Source organism: Bidens hawaiensis, unplaced genomic scaffold (assembly GCF_021521415.1).
Source record: "Bidens hawaiensis isolate Kalapana, Puna unplaced genomic scaffold, B.hawaiensis_p1.1 tig00021919_1, whole genome shotgun sequence".
Classification (NCBI taxonomy): domain Eukaryota; kingdom Viridiplantae; phylum Streptophyta; class Magnoliopsida; order Asterales; family Asteraceae; genus Bidens; species Bidens hawaiensis.
The window spans coordinates 858-23,399 of NW_027493399.1; the positions used below are offsets into that span (position 1 = coordinate 858).

The window sequence follows — 22,542 nt, forward strand, 5'->3', positions numbered from 1 at the left end:
TAGGCTGTTGGTAACGAATCGGTTTCAACTTTCAATGGTTCATTTAAGTTTTGGACAACAAAAAATCGGTATTAACGGTTGGTCTCACAAGCTTAACTTTAAAACCATCAAAACCGACAATGAACTACCTTACCTGACATATTAATTTATTTAAATGGAAAAAAATTATAACAATATCATATTCAAATTAAAAAGAATAAAATGTCCGTTTTTATGGTATATTTTTTTATAAAAATATTAACGTGAAAATGTTATAGTAATTTAAAAATCATGGATGAGAAGTTAGTTAATTAGTTTAAAAGTTAAATTAAAAACATAATATGTTTAAAAATAAGGGACCAAACTTGTAAGTTGAATAAATTGTGTTTAAAAGACAAGTTTACCCCCTACTAATACATGTACATTATGCATTAGCATTTGCAAAACTCTTAAAATCAAGTGTTTTAATTTGCCTGTGTTTTATGTATTATATATAACTAGTAGGTACCCGCGCGATGCGGCGGGATCCGAATACAACTTGCAATTCATAAATATGATCATTTACCAAATGCAATACATAATTATGCCTTAAAAACTCATAATTTCATATGGAAACAATCCTATACAATATTAACTAATTTTGTGTAACATGTGTACGCTAATAGTTTCCGTCTTAAAAACTCGCAAGGTTGTTTGTATAGCGCAACAATAAGCTATTAAAATTGAATAAGTTCCAGAGCATCAATAACCGACATATACAGTTCAATCACAACCGGTCGACCTGATATGATGACCACAACACATTTCACGTTCCCGCAAAACGTTTGTGATGGTACTTGGACCCGGGTCTCCAATTGTGAGGTTTGAATTGTCACCAAACATTTCTGTGTAAGGATGTTCACCAACTATAACTATAGCGTATGAGAAGTTGTTGGACTTGATGAACTCGGTAGTTGGATTCTCCATGTAGGATATTTCGGTGGTCGGGTCAACAGCGTATTTGATTCCGTTAAGAATAGTTGTTCCTGTAGTTAAGATGTAATGGATACATGTTTTAGTATAGTTTTACCTGTAGTAACAGTTGTATTAATCACCAAGAGGTCAAGTAGTTTCAATGCATACGACATTACAACTTAAGGGTGTGCACTAAACCGAAATAGTTGACATAACCGAACCCAATAAAAAACCAACGCTTTGGTTTTATGTTTTTTAAAAAATCGGTTTTGCTATAACCAACAACCGAATACACTGATCCGAACTGATATAACCGAAAAAACCCGACTTTGAGTAGTTTATAAGAAATTAATAAATGGTGTGGCCAAAAAGTATGAGGTTCAAATGTGTAATAACCGGTTAATTATAATTTTAAAAGAATCTAGGCGCAAAGTTTTTGGCCCAAATTCATATTTTGGGTCTTTTTCGGCCCAAAACCGAACTGAACCCATTGTAAAAACCAAACAGTTCCAAAAACCGAATTTTTGTTTTTGGTTTGGTTTGGGCCAAAAACCAAGACAACCCGTCCACAAACTTCTCAAAATTTCTTTACTTGAAAACAGGCCATGGTAAACTTGATACGCCCATTTTGCTAACTTGAGCAACAAGAAAGCAATAACTGACTTTCCTTTCGGGTGATTAAACGCGGTCTTTTGGCTCGTAAGATAAACGTACCTGTTGTGTTTCCATTCCCACTAAATCCTTGCCTACCAATTGTCCACCCGCCACATTGGTAGCCCAAGTTATCTGCATGACTTCCAGCAACCAAAACCTTAGATGCCATCTTCGGTAGGGCAGCATCGGGACATCACTCGTTTTCCCGTTTTTCAGCAGCACTAATGATTTTCTAACCGCCTCCCTTGTTATTTCTCGGTGTGCCTATATTTCTCAAAACCGTAAAACAAACACATTTAATAAAGGTAACGAGTCACTTACAAAGTCTAAGTTCACTGGCCTGGCTTCCAACCTCGTTAACCATACTAAAATCGGTTAGAGGGTTCTCAAACAGGCCCATGGTAAACTTGACCCGTAGAATTCGGCTCACTATCATCAATACGGTCCATTGAGATAAACTTGTTCTTGACCAAAAATGTAAGATCATTAATGAACTCGATGTAATTATTCGGCACCATAACCTGTTGAAGAATTTAAATTAATAACAAACTAATTTAACATGAACCAAATATACGCATATACTAACCATATCAATGCCAGCAGTAATGTGTTCAATTTTAAAAGATCGTTCGAAAAAAGCTTGAAAAAATTCACTCAAATTCGGTTCGTTTACAAACCGAGCCAACTTGAAAAACTCGCTCAAAATTGGCTTGTTCACAAACTGAGCTAGTTCATCCGGCTTGTTTACAAACCAATTTTTAAAACCCTGAAGCAACAGTTACCAAATTACACACTTTGACTATTAAAAAGTCAAACTACCTTTAACAACAAACAATAAGCACTTTTCAGCTTTGACTTGTGGTATCCATCATTTATATCCAAATTAAGTTAAAAAAAGGCAGTAACTAAAAAGCATATCTCAAAAGTGCGAGTAAAAAATGGTTAGGTTTACAACACTTTTAAAAACTTAATCACAATATGTATGCACTCTAACAGAAACTCCTAACCAAGACAAGAATATTTACAACAGGTTTAATAACCCGACAAATGACAATTTATCCTTTTTGAAACTCATTCTTTTAGTCCATAAAGTTTGTTATTTGTTTTTTATTTTTTAGTTCTTGTAACTAATTAATCTTTATATATTTGGTAACTCCTAAAACAATTGAGTTTTTCAAAAGGGTAAAGTCATCATTTTGATTATTACTAAAACATTAGAATGAAAAGAAAAACATTGAGTAATACAAAAATCTTAGCAAGTATCATGGAAGTTAAAAAAAACTTTCAATTCCAATTCCATTGAATTAAAAACATATTCAAATTCCACCAACTCTTATATGACCGATTAGAGTTGGGACAAAACCAACAAATACAGTTATCCATAAAATTATGAACAAATAACTATAACAATATATATAAAGTGATGTATATATATTCTAATTAAAATATATATAAAAAACAATTTTAGATGTACATAAATTTTTTTGCAAGAATAAGCAAGCTGAGCCGAGCCCGGATCGAGCTTGAAGAACTACTCACGAGCAGATCTCCATCTTTAGAAATAGAGCTCGAAACGAGCCGAGCTCAAGATCGATTATGTTAAAGGAGACAAGCTCAAGCCTAGTGAAGCTCGGGCTCGGCTCGTTTACACCTCTAATCATCTGAATAAGTGTATAATAAATAATCAGTTTCATCTACGATGACAAAAACTATTATTCAATAAGTACCTACATTTTTTAATACAACTCATACATGTTACAATCAACTTAAACCTAAATCTAATGAATTAAAACCTTCACAATGAATTTTAGCTCTCATTTTTATGCTAAAATTCAGTATCAATTACACCTTAAGAAACACCTATGTAGATCAATCTTAGTCAATTATCATCATAAACCCAAAAACATACCTTTAAAGTATCTTGGAACCCTAGGGCGACAGTTCTTCCCAAGCCCACTGCCGATTAGTGTGAGACCCAAACTCATCGATTCAGGGGTAAGTGACATATACTGGAACGATTCTTGTAGGGGATTTGGGGTATGAAAGATTCTCACCATCAGTTTAATCCTCGAGATGAGTTTTGAATTTTGAATCTGATTCAAGGTTACCGCGTGAGCCAGCCAGTTGTATAATCAAGAGTTTTGTGCTTTCATGCATTAGTGGGTTGTACATTAAGCATCATAATTTCTTAAATTTAAGAGTTTTTTATGAAATTACTTTATTGCCCTTCCTATATGTATTTTAATATAATATAGTATAAATATAGATATAGATATAAATATAAATAATCATAATGGAGCTCACGACTACTTATATTGTTGTTATACACGATGATTGACATGCCTAATTCGTGGGTTTGTTTGAAATGCCGTTATATATAAGTGAAGGGCGACTTCAAACTTGGAACATAGCAAAACTAAGGAGAATGAGCTAAAATGTCTACAAGTTAATACTTTGTAGAGATGAGATGAATGGGTTATTTCATACATAAAGGAATATTAAACGTTGTGTACTTGTGTTTACATATAGGTAGGTAACATCAATATTATCGATCACACATTCACACCATAAGTGTAGAGATGCTCGAAGAGAAATACAAAACTCATGAATATGTAATCATTTGGTCTCAAAAACGATACTGGGTAAAGACTTTTTTTTGGCAAGTTTAGTGTAATCAACATTATTTTAGCATTACTTTACTTAATAACTAAATGAGAAGTTGGAATAAACATTGACTCTAGTTAAAGGTTTGCTTTACACACTCGCTCAAAACTACTATTATTTGGAGCACCTATGAACCTGAAGATTCTAAGGGGGTGAAGGCTGTAAACCATAAAGGTTCCAACTTAGTTAACATCGATGGAGTTTTATTGCCGATGTAATTGTCAACAATTCTATCTCAATTGTCATACTATTTCATAGAAAGTTGAAACATTTCACCCGAATTATTGTGACGCGAGGAATTAAGGATGCATATATTATAATCTGTTTATATTAACATGAAAAATCTTACCAAGTATTTTAGCCTAGAGTAATTTGGCTACTTAATTCAATTATCAATACATCACACAATCACACATATTAGGAAGAAGATGTTTGCACCAAATTACAAAAAGTTAACTTGGCTACTTTGCTTCTAGTTCAAAATCACCTTTTAACAATGGTTATTCATGTATATAAACTCTCGGTTTTATGCATAACTTATTTAGAAAAATTCTTTCACTTAACTTTGCCAATCTAATCAAAATGCATCTTAATTCTATGCTTATTCTAAATTCTTGTTGGGTTTGTCATGAATATACATCTTACAGAACTTGGATAACTTTGTAAATCATGAATATTTAACTATCATATTAAACTACCATTGACAAATTAGTGATTTCTTAAAAGGCTTTAAGTCGGATCCTGGATACACATTCGTTTACTATCTTCTCATGGCATAAGATCTTTGCTATAGGTTTCGTATTTTAAGAAACTTGGATAGCTTATGAATTGTAGATGTTTCGCTATCATATTATGTACATGGGGCTGTTTAATGGGAAAAGTTAACGGGTGTTAGCTTAAAGGACAAAAACCATGACAATTATGCCTAAAGTGCCGTTGAAGATCAAAGATTGGAGCCAGGGTTAGGGTTTCAGTGCCGTTGAAGGTGTATCATGTGCCTAAAGTACCGGAAGTTGATTTGAATGGTAGAGAAGGTAAATTGGAAGAGTATGTTGCTGTTTGGAAAGGTAAACATATATTAGCTAATCTGTCGTATAAGACTGAGTTCGTTGAGGTGCTTGAAGGACGCGGTGATGCTCAGGTTAAGTTTCAATATGAAAGCAGTTAGGTAATACCACTACAATATCGAAGCCCTAATTTAGATATGTGATGAAATTTGAAAAATGATATGTACGAGTTGTTATAACAGGTGAGAAGGAGGAAAGAGAAGGGGCAGGGGAAAAGACAATTATGCCTATCACGTTTTATGCACATGGGGTTGTTTAACGGGAAAAGTTAACGGGTGTTAGCTTAAAAGACAAAAACCATGACAAACATTCAAATAAATGACAAAAAGTGAAACTATTTTTTATAAATGACTCATTCCATAATCTATGTAATTTAAAAGAACAAAATTTATAATTTTTTCTATTAAAATATTTAGTATGTAGATGAAATCAATAATTAGATAAAAATAAAAGTTGTGTAAAGAACGAACATGTTATTTCATGTGAAATCAAAATTATAACTTTTGTATATCAAGTAGAGAAAATAAGTATTTATACATGGTTGAACCAACGCATAAAGGGTGAAACATATATCCTAGAACTTCGATTAATTGTAAGCTTTACAACTAACCAAAGCACTTGTTATTATGAAAAGATGAAACTTGCATATTTTATAATCAAGTTTCAAGTTTGGGTCTTGTACGATAAGTTGTTACTAGAACTATATGTTTTCCTAGAACTTGTGAAATGTATATCAATATATATATATATATAGGGGAGGGTTATTGAAGAGGTAGGTCCCAGCAGAGCCCAGTTGGACCCGCAGGACTCACCTTGAAGAGAGACGTCTGCGCGGAAACCAACTGGATCCGCAGGACCCACCATGCTCAGAGACGTGACGTCCTTACGCGCAGTACGCAAGCTGTTCCCGCAGGAAATGCCTCCCAATGGTGAAGTACTCCGCCTGTTCCCGCAGCTGCGGATACAAGCCATCAGGGAAGGCCACCCGCGCAGCAAGGCTACACGCACAAGGCACTTAGCTCTCAAAATAATTCAGTAATGTCACCTGAAGAAGGAATGAGCAAAGCCGAGAACAATCCCGCACAAAGGCGGGAGGGGGAATACTCCCGCCCAAATGAGCCAGTCCGTACGATACTGGAGGATCTTTTGTACTGTACCTGACGAGGTATGGGCAAAAGATCTGACCAGAGATACGACAGCTCATTGACAACAGTATGGCGAGCAGCATGCTCTTGTACTGTATGTCACTATTAGCCGCTGCCTACTCACCAACTCCTGTCATACCACGTGCATAGCCTGCAGTTGGTGGAAAAGGAATAGTACACAGCAGGCCAGGTCACTGTCAGCCGCTGCCTACCCACCAACTACCAGCATGGCACGTGCGTAGGCCACAGTTGGTAGAACAGGAATACTATTCAGCCGGCTATACCTTCTTGGAAACCTACCTTCGGCTATAAATACCCCAAATGGTATGATCATCTTATCTTATCTTGTATCTTATATCTTATACCTGATATCTGCTCTAGCAATCTCTTAATATACACTTATATTCAAGAGCAATCTAGTCTGATTCTCACGCCGGAGGGTGGTCACAAGGAGGTACCCCCCCTTCTCAGTGACGAGCTCACGGTGTCTGTTTTGCAGGTTATCAGAAGAACCATCTTTGCCGGATCTAACCCCTCGTGGGAAACATCTATTTAACCCCCAGATTATCCGTAATCTGCCCGGGGTCGATTAGTGTTTCTTCATTGGCGCCATCCGTGCATAAAAGCTAGAACTTAATTCTTTTTCAGTTTTCTCAAAACTTCTGGAAAGATGGTTAAAGAAACTCCGGTAACCACAACCCCAGCTACTGGGGGGAATACCGACGACTACACAGTTTTTACGAACACTACCCCGGTTACCCAAGCCGGGGTAAGTGCAGTAAATTTTACGAACACTACCCCAGTTACCCAAGCTGGGGCAAGTGCAGTAAATAATCTCTCACTGGGATTCACCGATACCCAGTTAGAGAGACAAGGAACGAGGCTCCCCCGCCAAACACTCGATGAAGTTAAAGCGTGGGCGGAGGCACGTCAAAAAGAATTCCAAGCTGAGTTGGATGAACGCTTACGTTCACTCCAACAGCCTGAGGAATTCATAGAGTACTTGGATGATGATTCGGAGGAATCCGATAGTGACGCAAACCCTCGTCATAAGGCGAAAGGAGAGCGTAAGGAAACGGACTCCCAACCGAAAAGGCATTTTGGAGAAACCTTCAAACCAAAAAACGCAGGTGGAAACCCACGTGACTTCTCCAAAACATTTACACCAACTGCTGCAAAGGCGGGAACGTCCAAATTTGCAAGGGACATTGCGGAAGCAATCGTCCCAAAAAGTGCCAAACAAATGTCCAACATCGGCACTTACGATGGTATATCTGATCCAGACGATCATTTGAACAGGTTCATAGCGGGGGCAACCGTCAGTAGTTGGACGGAACCTACGTGGTGTTACATGTTCCAAATGACGCTTGTGGGGGCAGCTAGAGCGTGGTTCGATCGTCTACCGGTCCACCACATCTACGATTGGGAAGACTTCCAGCAGAAGTTTAGCCAACACTTCAGCCAACAAAGAAAGTATACCGAAAAGCAATGGACAATCCTCAATTGCATTCGAGAGGAAGATGAATCTTTGCCAGACTTCATCACTCGCTTCAACTCAAAGAAGCTAAGTCTGGGTAATATTAGCGAAGATCTTGTTCGCGCTGCTTTCATCTAGGGCGCGAACGACCCAGAGCTCATCCGCACCTTAACGGGTAGAGATGGCATGCCATCCACATGGGATGCCATCATGACAGTAGCTAAACGATTTGCGGAAACGGAGAAGCAACTGGGTAGAGATCTCCCCTAGAGCACAAACCTCTACACTCAGAAAACAAGAGAAGATAACGTCCTTACCGCCCGACTAAACAAAAAGCGGACGCTAGGTATTTGGCAGTCAAGGGTAAACTTTGACACCTCATCCGGCTTGCAACATCGGTTGGGCGGAAGGGATAACGTACAGTCGAACCAGAACTCCAGATGGACGCCACTCACCAAAAGCGTCACCGAGATATTCGCACTGAGGAGCTCCCATGGCCAAAGGCTCCAATAATCCGACATCGTCACAATGCTGATCGGAGCAAATACTGTGACTTTCACAGGACAAAAGGCCACAACACTGAAGAATGCACAGACGTAAAGGACATCGTCGAAGCATTTGTCAGAGATGGGACGCTCGCGCACCTCGTGGCGTAACGAACGCTGAGCAGGCTGATGCGTGTAGAACCCCAGTTTGGGAAAACACGAATAAAACTGCAGCTTCAATGTTGGAGACTACATACTGCGTAAACAACGAGATCCCGAACCAGGTGCATATCGGCTCGATGGCACTCCCAACCCAACAACATGGAAGGGAGCTCAATTACACAGTGCATGTAGATCAATTCAAAACTTGTAAAGAAAAGGCCCAGAGCCACTTCTAATGGAAATGATTCTCCTTATCACATTGACGCTGATGATTTTACATTTATACTTATGAACTTTCCACACGGATATGCCGGTCTTCACCGCATACATAAGTGTGAAAGAAAGTCGTTGCGTGGGGAAGGCGGCAAAACCCGCATAAACCCAAAAAACGGCAAACCTTCACGCAGGTCAGTTAAAGGTAAAGTTCAGTCATCCCACTAAATGAAAGTGCCGGTCTATCCGCACGAATCATGATAGAGGAAACTGAACACTAACCTATTAACAACCGCGCGTCGAACGGTTAATTTATTCAACACTGATATGCCGGTATTCACCGCATAATTACGTGGAAAGTCGTTGCGTGGGGAAGGCGGCAAAACCCGCATAAACCCAAAAAACGGCAAACCTTCATGCAGGTCAGTCATAGGTAAACTTTGGTCATCCCACTAAATGAAAGTGCCGGTCCTAACCGCACAAATCATGATAGAGGAAACCGAACTAACCTATTGACAACCGCGCGTCGAACGGTTAACTTATTCAAAATACTTAGAAAATTTCTAACAGAAGGATGAGGAAAACCTCCACGCAGGTCAGATGTAGGCAAAGTTTAGCCATCTTACTAAGTGCAAGTGACGGTCTTACCCGCACAATCACGAACGAGGAAGCAAAACTTCAACCTATTATCTACCACGTTCAAAGGTTAACTTATTCTAAACACTTAGAAAATTTCAAAGGAAAATATGAGGAAAACTTCCACGCAGGTTAGATATAGGTAAAGTTTAGCCATCCTACTAAGTGCAAGTGACGGTCTTATCCGCACAATCATGAAAGAGGACGCAAAACTTTAACTTATTATCTACCACGTTGAAAAGTTAACTTATCTAAGTACTAAAGAAATTGCTAAGTTAAATCAGAATATGCGTGAAATAAACAAGGCAAGGGATTGGCAAATAATCTTTATTCCATCGAAATTCAAATATTACAAAGATTGCTGGGTACATACCCGCATACAAAAGAAGCTATACAAAAATAAAAATCTACTCTAATGGTGGAAAGGGATCTTCAGGATCAAGCTTCAGGACCACTTCCACTTGGACCCGCACCATCAGTAGAGTGTGGCGTTTCAAGGAAGGTCTTTAGAATGGCTAGCCCATCATCAGCAGCAGCAACTTCGTTCACCTTCTCCACCACCGGATGCGGGAAGGCGGCATACTGATTCACTGCTTGGTCATATACAGCTTCAGTATCAACATCATATAAAGGGAAGTTGGAAGGCGGGATGCCTTTCTCAACGAACCCTAGACCAAGCAGGAAGCCGGCCTTTTCCCCATCCTCGTGAGAAGCGTTGAGGGCTGCGCTCATGGCATCGTCGTATGATGTGTCCGTGAAGACTCGATGCACAACCTACAAGAAAAAATACAAGTATCAAAACCTTTTCTATTTACAAAGAAAAGCGTGAAGACATTAGGAAGCTAAGCTTACCTGCGACAACGCTTCTCGAAGAAGCCATTCCTTGGTAACCAGAGCCTCCTGGAGGGCAGCTTGAGCTTGGTTACGGGCGCGTTCGGCTTCACTTTTGTTGAGGTTGGCAAGCAACACTTCTTTAGCCGCAGCCTCTTCAACGCCCTTTAGCTTCCGCTCAGTGTGGTCAAGCACCCCCCTCTGGTCCAAGATCTCTTGGAGCTTCTTGGCGTCTTCCATCGCCAAGGCATCATGAGCCTGTTGGAGCGCCTCTAGTTTGGCTTTAAGTTCCTCATTCTCGAGGCGTAGAGGCTCAGCAACAGCTTCAGCCTTGGTGGCCCTCTCAGTTGCGTTCCGTGCAGTTTCCTTAGCCAGCCGAAGCTGTTCGTTAACAGCTTGGGCAGCCTTGGAACGGGCCTCGAGCCGGGCCTGAACTTCAACCTCGAGGGCCTTGAAGGCCTTCTCCTTTTCCGCAGCCACTGCGGTAAGCCTCTTGTTCTCCTCCCGGACAGCCCGCGCCTGAGCTACTTCTTGAATACGAGCTGCTTTTAACTTGTCGTTTTCACGACAGAGCAGCTCGACGCGCGGCTGCATCCGGGCCAGGAGAATCCGAAGCTCGTTGGTTAGCCTACCCTCCTGGTAGCTAGCCATTGCTTCCCCCAACGCACCACTGGGAGCTACGTGACGAGCCCACTCCACGCACTCCACAGGCGTGCGAAGGGTTGTTCCTCGGCGGATGTTCCATCGTGGAACATACACTTCATTGGAATCCGACACTGCAAAAAACAAAAAGCAGTTAGGAAAAGATGATATATAAAAAAAAAGGCCAAAAGAACCCTACGCACCTGTAGGGTCGACAACATGCCGATAGCCGCCAAACCCATCACCTGAACCCAAGGGAAATCCATCCAAGAGGTCAGACAGATGGGAAGGAGGCAGAGGTTGGCGAGAAGCCCCAAGCATACCTGAAGGATCGGCCGTAGTTGCCGCCGTCGGAGGAGGCATGGAGGCCGCCGCGGTAGAAACCAACGGAGGTGAACTCACAACCGTGGTCGCCGCTGCGGAAGAGCCCGCAGAAATAGTCACCGCCGGCTCAGTGATAGATTCAGTAAATATGGCACTGACAGCCGGCGGAGATGTCATCACAGTTGGAACAGTTGGCTCAACTGGGTGAGCAACTGAACCAACTGAAGTAGGCGCAGTCGCCTGGGTCACCGCCTCAGGTAGGTTGACCAAGCCTACCGTCATGGGTCCGGAGGTGCTCCTCCCCGCTCCACCCTGGAATGCGGCAGCATCCACGCCTGTACAAAGAAGATATAAGTATATTGGTGGAAAGATATGAAGTTAAAAAGTAAAGGAAGTTTGTACTTACGGGTTTTCTTGAGCCTAAAAGTGCGAACAGGCGGGGACGAACCCGATGGAGCCGTCCTCTTCACGCCGCTCACCGTAGTTGATTAGGGCTGCTCGGAGGTGACGGTCGTCTCAGCCTCCGGAGCAGTGGTCTTAGCACCACCAGGGTTCCCCGCCACCTCCTCGCTTTCGGTCTCTGAATCAGACCGATGCACTGGATCGGCAGTGGAGGCAACCTTCGCCTTCCCCTTCCCGCCGGCAGCCTTCTTTTTCCGCACCAACGGAGGACCATCTGCGGATTCCTCATCAGAAGACAAGATTAGAGTAATTCCAGCAGAGGTTTCAGCATTGAGAGGTCGAGGGTTGAATAACTCCTTACCTGGCCGCCTGGCGCTCATGATCTCGTGGCCTGGCGGGTAGACCTCCACGAACCGATCCGCCGTCTGTTCAAGGATGGGCAACTCGTTCTCATCTAGAGCACGAGTACCCATCCGAGCGGGACCATCACTCTCCCGCGGCTGCAGGAGAGACTGCAAGTCGTTCCCCTCTGAAATAAAAAAGAAACAGTTAGAAGAAAAACCTATATCAACAAAGAAGACAGAGCATACCGTAAGGGACAGAGTTCAAACCGTATTCGAGGACGATGGGAATCTGGGACGCCTCCTTCCACACCCGGCTCATCCCAAGCATCACCATCCCAGACTCCGCAAAGCGGTACACCGGAGTCTGGATCCGGGAGATCTTGGCGAACCATTCCGCCTCCTGGTAGTTTGGGGCGTGAAGGGCGGGGAGTGCTCTCCCATTCTTAAACGTCATCGCTATCGGGACGACGCGAGCGGAGATATAAAAGAACTCCCGCTTCCACGAACGAAGACTGCACTCGGTTGCGCAGATCTTCAACCCCTTGATCCGATTGACCAAGGTATACCACCCCTGGATGCACCTCCAAGAATAGAAGGTCATCAGGCGGTCAACATGGGGCTCCACGCCCAGAATGAGGCACACCCACTCAAAGTGGCGGATCTTGGCGATCGCCATCGGGTGTACCTCCGTCAGATGCACACCGTGCCTCTCCAAGACACGGTATACAAACTTCGTCAATGGGAACCTGAGATTCCCATAAACGAAGAATGCAGCGTACACCCCTATCTTGCCCTTCGGGGCATCGTACACCGTCTGGTGTGGCTCCGGAAACTCAGGCTCGAACGGCTCGAGCATGAACTTCCGGACGATGTACTGAAAAAGCTCGGCAGGAAGAGCGCACTGGCACTCGCCAGCAGTGCTCTTGTCGTCCTTATCAGAAGTGGACGACGGATTCTAGACGAACACGTCAGACTCCTCGGCAAAAGAAGACATGTTTGGATGAACAGAAAAACGATTTCAGAAGAATGCTCGACGGAATAGTGAGTATTCGCCGGAAATCGTTTAGAAGTCGAAGAGAGAAGTGAAAGTGTGGATTGCAAAGGACCATCTCCCCCTTGATATACTCATCGCAATTAATGCGATGAATTTAATGCGGAAGAGAGAGAAATCGCAGGTGCAATGAAACTATGACACGTGGCAAAGAGCAAGCTGGCAACAGCTGTTGAAAGGACGCGTGCCATTAATTTCGCGGCCACGCGCCCACGCGCCTGAAAAAGCGTCTGGAATGACCATGTACTATCACGTCACCATAACTTCCTGCACGTTCTGACACAGTCAGAAGAAACCGTCGGACGACGTTTCAACAGTTTGGACTGTTCTTATCCTTTCACCAACTCTTCGAATTTCAAAATTTCAAAAAGATTCAAAAGTAAGCGGGAATATACCCCTTACCTTGGCAACCAAGTAACTATAAGACAGGTGCGAGTACAGTGTTAAGGCAAAACCCTTCACATACTTAGCACCTGCAGGGAATTGAAGCCAATAATACCTCGGCAACCAAGTAACCATAAGACGGGTGCGGGTACAGTGTCAAGGCAAAACCCTTCACATACTGAGCACCTGCAGGGAATTGACGCCAGGAATACCTTGGAAGTAAAGTAACCGTAAGACGAGTGCGGGTACAGTGTCAAGGCAAAACCCTTCACATACCTAGCGCTCCGCAGGGAATTGAAACCAAGAAGGATCTTCTGGGCAATGCTTGCGGAAACGGGAATAACATCCCCGCATAGCGGGAACGTCGAGAACTACATTGTTTGAAGCTCCAAGATGGAATTGATGGTTTTAACATAATTGATCACTATGTTCAAAACTACCAAAACCTCATGGATAATCTACACAAGTGGGACTCAACGCTCCTGACTTGCGAGGAGGTTACAGACCTACCCGCATCATACCCAAAGATCAAGCAGGAAAGTCGGGAATTTCTGCAAGTGACATTAGGACTTCCGCGGGAAGAATCCCCATGGAAAACCTTAAAACTAAACCCTTTTCAAAACCCTTTGCTTAAGTCCAAAAGTTCACCTCACTTATTAAACATTCATGAGAAGAACATTGGACTGGGGGGACTTGAAGAGGTAGGTCCCAGCAGAGCCCAGTTAGACCCGCAGGACTCACCTTGAAGAGAGACGTCTGCGCGGAAACCAACTGGATCTGCAGGACCCACCATGCTCAGAGACGTGACGTCCTTACGCGCAGTACGCAAGCTGTTCCCGCAGGAAATGCCTCCCAATGGTGAAGTACTCCGCCTGTTCCCGCAGCTGCGGATACAAGCCATCAGGGAAGGCCACCCGCGCAGCAAGGCTACACGCACAAGGCACTTAGCTCTCAAAATAATTCAGTAATGTCACCTGAAGAAGGAATGAGCAAAGCCGGGAACAATCCCGCACAAAGGAGGGAGGGGGAATACTCCCGCCCAAATGAGCCAGTCCGTACGATACTGGAGAATCTTTTGTACTGTACCTGACGAGGTATGGGCAAAAGATATGACCAGAGATACGACAGCTCATTGACAACAGTATGGCGAGCAGCATGCTCTTGTACTGTGTGTCACTATTAGCCGCTGCCTACTCACCAACTCCTGTCATACCACGTGCATAGCCTGCAGTTGGTGGAAAAGGAATAGTACACAGCAGGCCTGGTCACTGTCAGCCGCTGCCTACCCACCAACTACCAGCATGGCACGTGCGTAGGCCACAGTTGGTAGAACAGGAATACTATTCAGCCGGCTATACCTTCTTGGAAACCTACATTCGGCTATAAATACCCCAAATGGTATGATCATCTTATCTTATCTTGTATCTTATATCTTATACCTGATATCTGCTCTAGCAATCTCTTAATATACACTTATATTCAGGAGCAATCTAGTCTGATTCTCACGCCGGAGGGTGGTCACAAGGAGGTACCCCCCCTTCTCAGTGACGAGCTCACGGTGTCTGTTTTGCAGGTTATCAGAAGAACCATCTTTGCCGGATCTAACCCCTCGTGGGAAACATCTATTTAACCCCCAGATTATCCGTAATCTGCCCGGGGTCGATTAGTGTTTCTTCAGTTATTCTAAAAACAAGTAGTTTCCTAGGAAGACTATGAATAAATCATATCCATTGGATCATGTTAATCAATGGTTGAGATTTAAAATTATAAAAAATCGTCATAGTTTCCTAGAATTACTCTTTTACCATCATAACCGACATAGTTTCCTAGATTTGTTTTTTCACCATATGTTGTAATGCCACATGTTAAAAATCTATTGGTTCTTACCATTCATAGGAAACTCTTTCTTTTTATTTGAACCCTTTTCTATATATATATATATATAATAGTTTTATTGAATTTTAATAATCCATATTGATTGATTTGGCTGATAATAATCCATATTCATTTTATCGCTAATGACGGTCTCAGATTTTAAAAAGTTGGCCTCCAATGGTCCCCCGTTAAAAAGGACCCAGCGACGTTATACTTTTTTCCGCATTTCAAACTAAAGTTTTAGGGCTTTTGATCGGAAGGAGGTTACGGGTCGAATGATGTAAAACTTAGCTTGAAACGGTGATCAAAATAACTTGATTTTTGTTAACTGGAAGTCCAAACACCTGAATTGAAGCATGGTATCATCATTTTGGAGCACCGTTTCGAACTAAATTTTACATCAATCAACGCATATCAACCTTCCGATCAAAAGCCCTAAACCATTAGTTTGAAATTCAGAAAAAAAATATAACGTCGTTAAGTATTTTTTAACGGAAGGCCATTAGGGGCCAACTTTTTTAAATTTAAGATCGTTAGTGACAATAAAATAAATAAAAATTATTATCAGTTAATATCATTCAATATGGATTATTAAAATCTAATAAATGAATATGCGATTAATGCACAACCCCTATAGAAATTGTTATATAAAGATATACAAGTAACTAAATTTGTTATATATTTAACAATATTAATAAAAAAACCTTAAATAAATTTGGATGTCGTTATCCTAAATTCTTGAGAAAGTGATCATATGTATAATGTTGACAGGCTGCGATAACATCTCCACGTTGGATAAAGCAAAAAATAAAAATAAAAAAAATGCCAAGTTGTATTTATGCAGTTACTTAAATACCCTTCCAATGCCAATGTTGCGTTCAATGCATCTGCTACCTAGCAGGGTATCTCCGTCATTGTACTTAAACGGCCGTTAATAAATTAATAATTCTTCAAGCCGTCAGACCAGATTTCAACGGCCAAATAGACAGTGGCATTGTCGTAGTTTTGAATGAAGAAAACACAATGTAGGACAAGTTTGAAGTCAAAGGTCAGATAGATACAATGCCACACGTGTGGTCTTTTGGTCTTTCTTCTTAATCAAATCCAAAGATGCTTCTTAGAAGAAGTTTAGAACCCTTCTACATTCACATTTGAGGTTATACTTAAGTTATAATAAATTGATTAAACAAATTTTCTGTAATTAGTTAAAATTATGTATACTCCAAATTTGTTAATTAAATGATTAATTTGTAGATCTATGCATGACACATTTTATTTCTCGAAATTTCATGTATATATTCCCAAATTTGTAATGTTAGTGTCATGTTTGTTGGGACTTGGGATCTTCGAAAAACAGACCTAGGACTTTGTAAGCCTACAAGAAAACAACACCAAGGCTTGTAAGTTGTAATAAAAGTTTCAATGTAAGAAATAGTGAGGAGAATGAGATATATCTTATGAATTAGTCGAGTATTATGAATTAGTTGACTTAAACTATGTGTGATGTGTATGTGTGGTTGTTATTCGTCGTCTTTTTATACGTAAGAACTAAAAAGTGCGTTGAGTAGCTGGATTTTATGTCAATAATAGTTACGCTTAGTGTCTTTTGTAAGATCATGTGTAGTGCGGTGAGAACCATGCAACCACTCCATCATTTCAAGGCGTTAGTGCACCAAGGCACTGGCGTCAGCACAATGGCACGCGTGAGGGCAAGGGGAGGTAGGCCCATATGTTTTTTCAGCCAATTAAATACACCATTTCATTTTCTTTTATATTAAAAAAATATGAAGTAACAATAGTATTGTTAGTTAAACCATTACGAATTTGTTATTGAATCGTTAGTGAATGCACATCCACCCACGTTGCAGTAGCATGGTATTATTATCTATTAGTGAATGCCCATTACGCATTTGTTATTATCACCTACATGAAATTAAGTTTTGTTACTGAATGCCCATTCATTATACATGGCTTAATAATTAAAGGTATTTGAGAGCGGAATCTAAGAAGGTTGCTAAGCATGAGGTAGCGTGTTTAGAGAATCAGCACATGTTCATTTCATTTGCCTTCGACACATTTGGATCCCTAGCTCCCGAGGTGGTTCGCTTCTTGGAACGGGTGCAGAAGGTGGTCCATAGTGACTCGCAGAGCCCGAGGAACCAAGGATTTATATTTAGTAGAATAGGCTTTGCGATTCAAAAGGGGATATCGGCGCAGCTTGTTGCTCGCTTACCCATTATAATAAAAATGGAATTTTATAAAAAAAAAGAGTTATTATGTTAAAAAGGTATTTTAGCTAGAAAAGGAGGGGGGGGGGGGGGGCTTTGATAGTGCCATATGTTAGTTCAGAATATCCTATAGAGGTGTTTTCTGTGTGTTTCGGTCATTTTTCCCTTAATTTTTAAAACGAGATTATATATGAGGGACGAGATGTGAATGCTTTTATTAAATTACACCAAATTTACCCCTTCCATAACTGAACTCAACAATCGCTCTCAGGGTCATCATAACCTTTTTGAAGGCCTAAAACAAAACAAGAATTGGGGTTTTTTTTTCCAAAATTTATTGTATAAAGTAAAACTAATCACGAATAATTTAGTCTTTTCAAATAACTAAAGGGTCATTTTTATCATTTAACATGTTTTTTGTCTAACTTGGACACTTGTCCATTACTTTTATATAAATAACCTAAAACTTTGAGACTCTATACAAGTAGGGGTCTGAAACCCTAGCTTAAGTTGACTCTACTAAAGTCGGTCATTCTCGCCTTGAAAAGCTCATACCTCTATCATGTGAGAGAGTCGCACAATTTTTTGTATGCATTTAGACCATAAAGAATATGTTTTTATGATGGCAAACTATGTAAGTGAATATATTTAATATTATAAATATAATAGTTTTTAAGATATATATTATATCAATCAATTCCTTTAGCCATCATGTGGCCACATGACTCGAGGAGCCCTCTAGGACTGGATGCTAAAATGGTTAAGAATTTATTATATCTTAATCCAGTAGAGCCCTCATGGCCGAAGGAAAGTCTTTAATTGGGCGTTAGGTGGGATTTATTGTATTATTAATAACTTATAATAAATATAATTATTAAATATTGAAAGTAATAATAAAATATATTCTTTTAATAAATAATTGTGTGTAGGTAAAACAGATCCAATCAAATGTAAAGTTGTAAACGTATTAAATCAGTTAATATGTCTCCTTTGATTACTTCATGCTTATGTAAAGTTGTATAACATAGTTTAGAAAGAACTAGAGTTCACTAAATGATACCCAAGACATTATAAGACATTAAATTCCTCTTGAATTTAAAAAATGAACATACATCAATCAATATTCAGTATCATGCATGATATCTAGAAAACATATACATGTTTCTCAAAAAATTGGTAGTTAAAACAGAAAGTAGGCAAATTCATTATTCACAAAAGAAATAAGATCACGGTTAAGGGATGTACAAAATGATACCCAATCCTAACCCAAAGTCCTTCGGTTCAACACGCTCGGGCCAGTCTTGCGCCTGGGTCTACCCACTGGTCTCTTGTTCGTGTTCTTTGGTGTGGTTAATTTGGAAATCGACCGTATTTTTGGAGCCGGTTGTTCATTCTGGCTTGAATCTTCAGAAACCGAAACAGGAATTGTGTAGTTATTTTCTTCTTCGGGTACCAGTAGATTCTCCATAGGATGAATATTTACAGTCCCGGAATCTGCTTGTTGCTTCTTTGCTCTGCAGTTATATATCAGAGTTCCATCCGTACTCTGCACGTATAAAAAAACAAGCGGGTCAAAACGAATTTGGATCAAATGAGCAAATTTCGAGCTCTATTTTTAAATGAGCAGCTCAGACTGGCTCGGCTCGATTGGAAATAGAGAGCTTGCATATAAATAGAGCTCGAAACTTCTAACGCTCAAGCTCGGCTCGTTTAACTTAAGAGAGCTCAAGCTCAACTCGTGTATATCTTTCAAGCTTGGGTTTGGATCGTTTATTATTTATCAATAAATTTATATACATTTTCAATTGTTTTTTATAGATCTTTTGATTATAAATTTTTTTATAAAAACATATCTAGTTATTTTTATAAGAAATTATTTATAATAAAATAATCATTATTATCACATAAATATATATTTAATAAATTAAATAACCATTATACATATCATAGACTCGTATAGGCTCCCAAGCTAGCTCGATAAGTGAGGCTCGGGATCGAGCTTGTTTAAGAGCATGTTTGGGATTGAGTTTGAAAAGAACTTGTTGGCTTTTCAAAAAGCCATTTTGAAAAGCCATGGTTTGAACCGGGGCTTTTGGAAAACTGGTTTTTGACCATTTCAAAAACCTTTAAATAAAAAGAAAGTTTGTAATGGCCAACACTTTTAAACTTATTGGCTTTTTCACTTTTTAAAAAAGTCAATAAGGTGTTTTCAAACTCAATCCCAAACATGCTCTAAGATCAGCTCGATTCAAGCTTTTAGCCAACTGATCTCGAGTAGCTCACAAGCAGCTTGGCTCGTTTACACCCCTATGAGCAACTTTAGCACCAGCTGGGAGGTCATTTCGACTAAAACAACCTTTGTCCCAAAATGTTACTTTTATTTTTATCAAATATTATATTAATCCAATAAAAACACAACTCACTCGTTTTCTCGAAGCAAAATAAGGCAGTTCCATGTGTTCATTTGCATCATGATCATCAACAAATTCAGAAGTTCCATTTTCATGTTTGACCACATCATGACGCGTAGTTAACTTCATTAACTGAGACGCAAACGTAGCATATAAAGACGGTTCATCCACATCTGTTAGAAAATCCGGTTCCTTAACGGGCTGACTCACTGTTTTACTATATTCTCGCAACATCAACTCCTCGGTGGCTAGAATCCTTTCATTATTTTCACTCATTACTACATAGAGTCGGTCCTTTATTTTACACACTTGTGACTGTGAAACTTCAATCTTCCAAAGTATTTGTTCCAACTCATCCGGTACCCTAAACTCATTACACGTGTTTTTAGGAGAAGACGGGCCCGCAAGGTTAGTCTCATCAACATCCATCGTCGGACCGGGAGCAGGGGATCCGCGAGTCGCAATATACGAGGATATGTTGTGATGTAACATGCACATATTTGTGTCTGAGTCTTCATGTTTTTTCCTTATTTTCCTCTTCATTAGTTTCTGTCTTTTGGAATCATGGACATAAGGCATTGACTTTGCACAATGACCTTCTAAGTCAAAGTTTTTGTATTTCAACTCTTTTATCATACTATGTTTTTCAAGCTCTTTGTCATACATAACCGCCATCAGCTCGAATTTTCTAGCCTGCAATTCGAGCCATTTACATCGCCACATAATCGGTTGTATAAACTTCCTCCAATGAGATGTCACCTTTTTTTTCCTGAAAATATAATAATCGTTTACTATTTTTGCATTAAAATTTCAAGATTACGGAAACAGTACCTTAAGGGAAAGAAGTCACTCGATCCATCAAACCCGTGCATTGGTGCGTGGTCTACACGCAAACCTGACATAACTTCATTGTCGGTTTCATATCCACGAGTTTCGTGATTGGAAAATGTGTTACCGAAAGAACTTGATGAGGCGGGTAGCATCATCTGACTGAGGTTGATCCGAACCACCCACAACATTATATTCACACTTTATTAAATCACCCGTAATACCCGCGTGCTTAATTTCAGGTTTCATGTTTGTAGCTGAAACAAACGCAGTCATTCTTAACAAAACCAAGCATAAATGGAGTATGTAGCTTATTCACCTGCATCGTAAAAGTTCCAATTTAAAACACAAATTTGAATGTATTCCAAGGGTCGGCATGAAACTTAAAAACGGAACCGAAACAAAAACCGACAGTTTGGTCCTATGTTTTTTTTTTTTTTTTTTTTGTAAAAATGGAATTCACGGCTCGGTTTGGTCCTATAGATTTCCATTATTTTTTAATTTTAAGTAATTTATAGAAATTTAATATATTTTTTTAGCCTAAATGTATAATAATTAACTATATTAATTAGGCCGAACTTCATTATTTTCGGCCTGATCCAAAACTTTCAAACTCATGGCAAAAACGAAACGAAACGAAACCAAACCGTTTTCAAAAATTAAAAAACCGAAGTTTCTGTTTTTTGTTCGGTTTTCGGCCCCAAGCCCGTGATCTTTATTCCATTACGCGGAAAGAAAGATAAATTCCGAACTCGAAATCAACATGATGAACCGTAATTTCTTAAAATCTTGAACACCAGGGCTTCAAATTACATATCACAAAACCCAATTACGAAATTAGGCTTTCAAATTAACATACCCTTGTCCCGAAATTAAGTTTTTTTTTTTTTACATAAAACAATCAAATTCGCATGATTACCCAGCAAACTAAAAAGAGACAACGACACCAACATGATCAACCTAACTAATAAGTCAATTAACACTTACACACTCCAAATTCAACCGTCGTTTTCTTCAAATTTACAATTGCAATAATAAAGATCATAACTTTTTCGCGGGAACGAATACTTACTTGGTCGTGTTGGAATCGGAAGGGGTTTGGTGGGTTTTGATTTTTCTAAGTAATTGAATTTTGATTTAACGAATTTTGTCAAGAAAATCTTTCTTGATTCTTGACTGATGATTTGACGGTGAGTGAGGAGCAGAGGAGGTGGAATATAACTGTTATTATTATTATTATTATTATTATTAACTATTATTTATTTTACTATTTTGTAACTTGGGCCTTACGCTATTCATTGGAAATTGAATTTGAATTTGAAACTGGATTCAGACCACCCGCAGTGGTGCGTTATGTGCTGCGTGAAGGACGAAAACGCGGGAGGAACACCGCCCCCCTGTGTTATGTTATTTTTTTTCCCCGCGTTTTGTCTAAAACGCTACAACGGGTACGGGAATCAAAAATGTTACCGTTGAATGAGCTGTTGGAGTTTTAAAACAAAAATTATTTCCTATATATTAAACCATTTCATCCCCAATCAAACCTCATTAAATTTATAAAAATTCTCTTTTAACTCTATAAAAATTCCTTTACACCAAATTCACTATATATGGATCCTCCATCTATATATAAACAGTTTTTCGGGCCCGACCAACAAGCCGAGGACGTGGAGGAGGAATGGGCGGTTACGAGTGCGATTATGCTCGCGACACAGTATATGAGTTCCGTTACGGGTGCGATTAGCTCTCCACCCCCCGTTTCAACAAGAACATATATCGAACGAGA

The 22,542-nt window shown here is 40.0% G+C and overlaps 1 protein-coding gene and 1 pseudogene across 1 annotated transcript; both read right to left on the reverse strand.

Moving 5' to 3' along the window:
• Window positions 1–695: 695 nt before the first annotated feature.
• Window positions 696–3,572, reverse strand: LOC143564290 (uncharacterized; annotated as a pseudogene).
• Window positions 3,573–18,753: 15,181 nt separating this feature from the next.
• On the reverse strand, window positions 18,754–20,888 carry LOC143564289 (uncharacterized). The gene is made up of 3 exons (XM_077051611.1): window positions 20,760–20,888; window positions 19,941–20,697; window positions 18,754–19,063 (listed from the first exon to the last, which is right to left on the reverse strand). Exons 1-3 carry the CDS (start codon window positions 20,828–20,830, stop codon window positions 18,779–18,781), a joined length of 1,113 nt encoding a protein of 370 aa, XP_076907726.1. The 5' UTR covers window positions 20,831–20,888; the 3' UTR covers window positions 18,754–18,778.
• Between the last annotated feature and the right edge of the window lie 1,654 nt (window positions 20,889–22,542).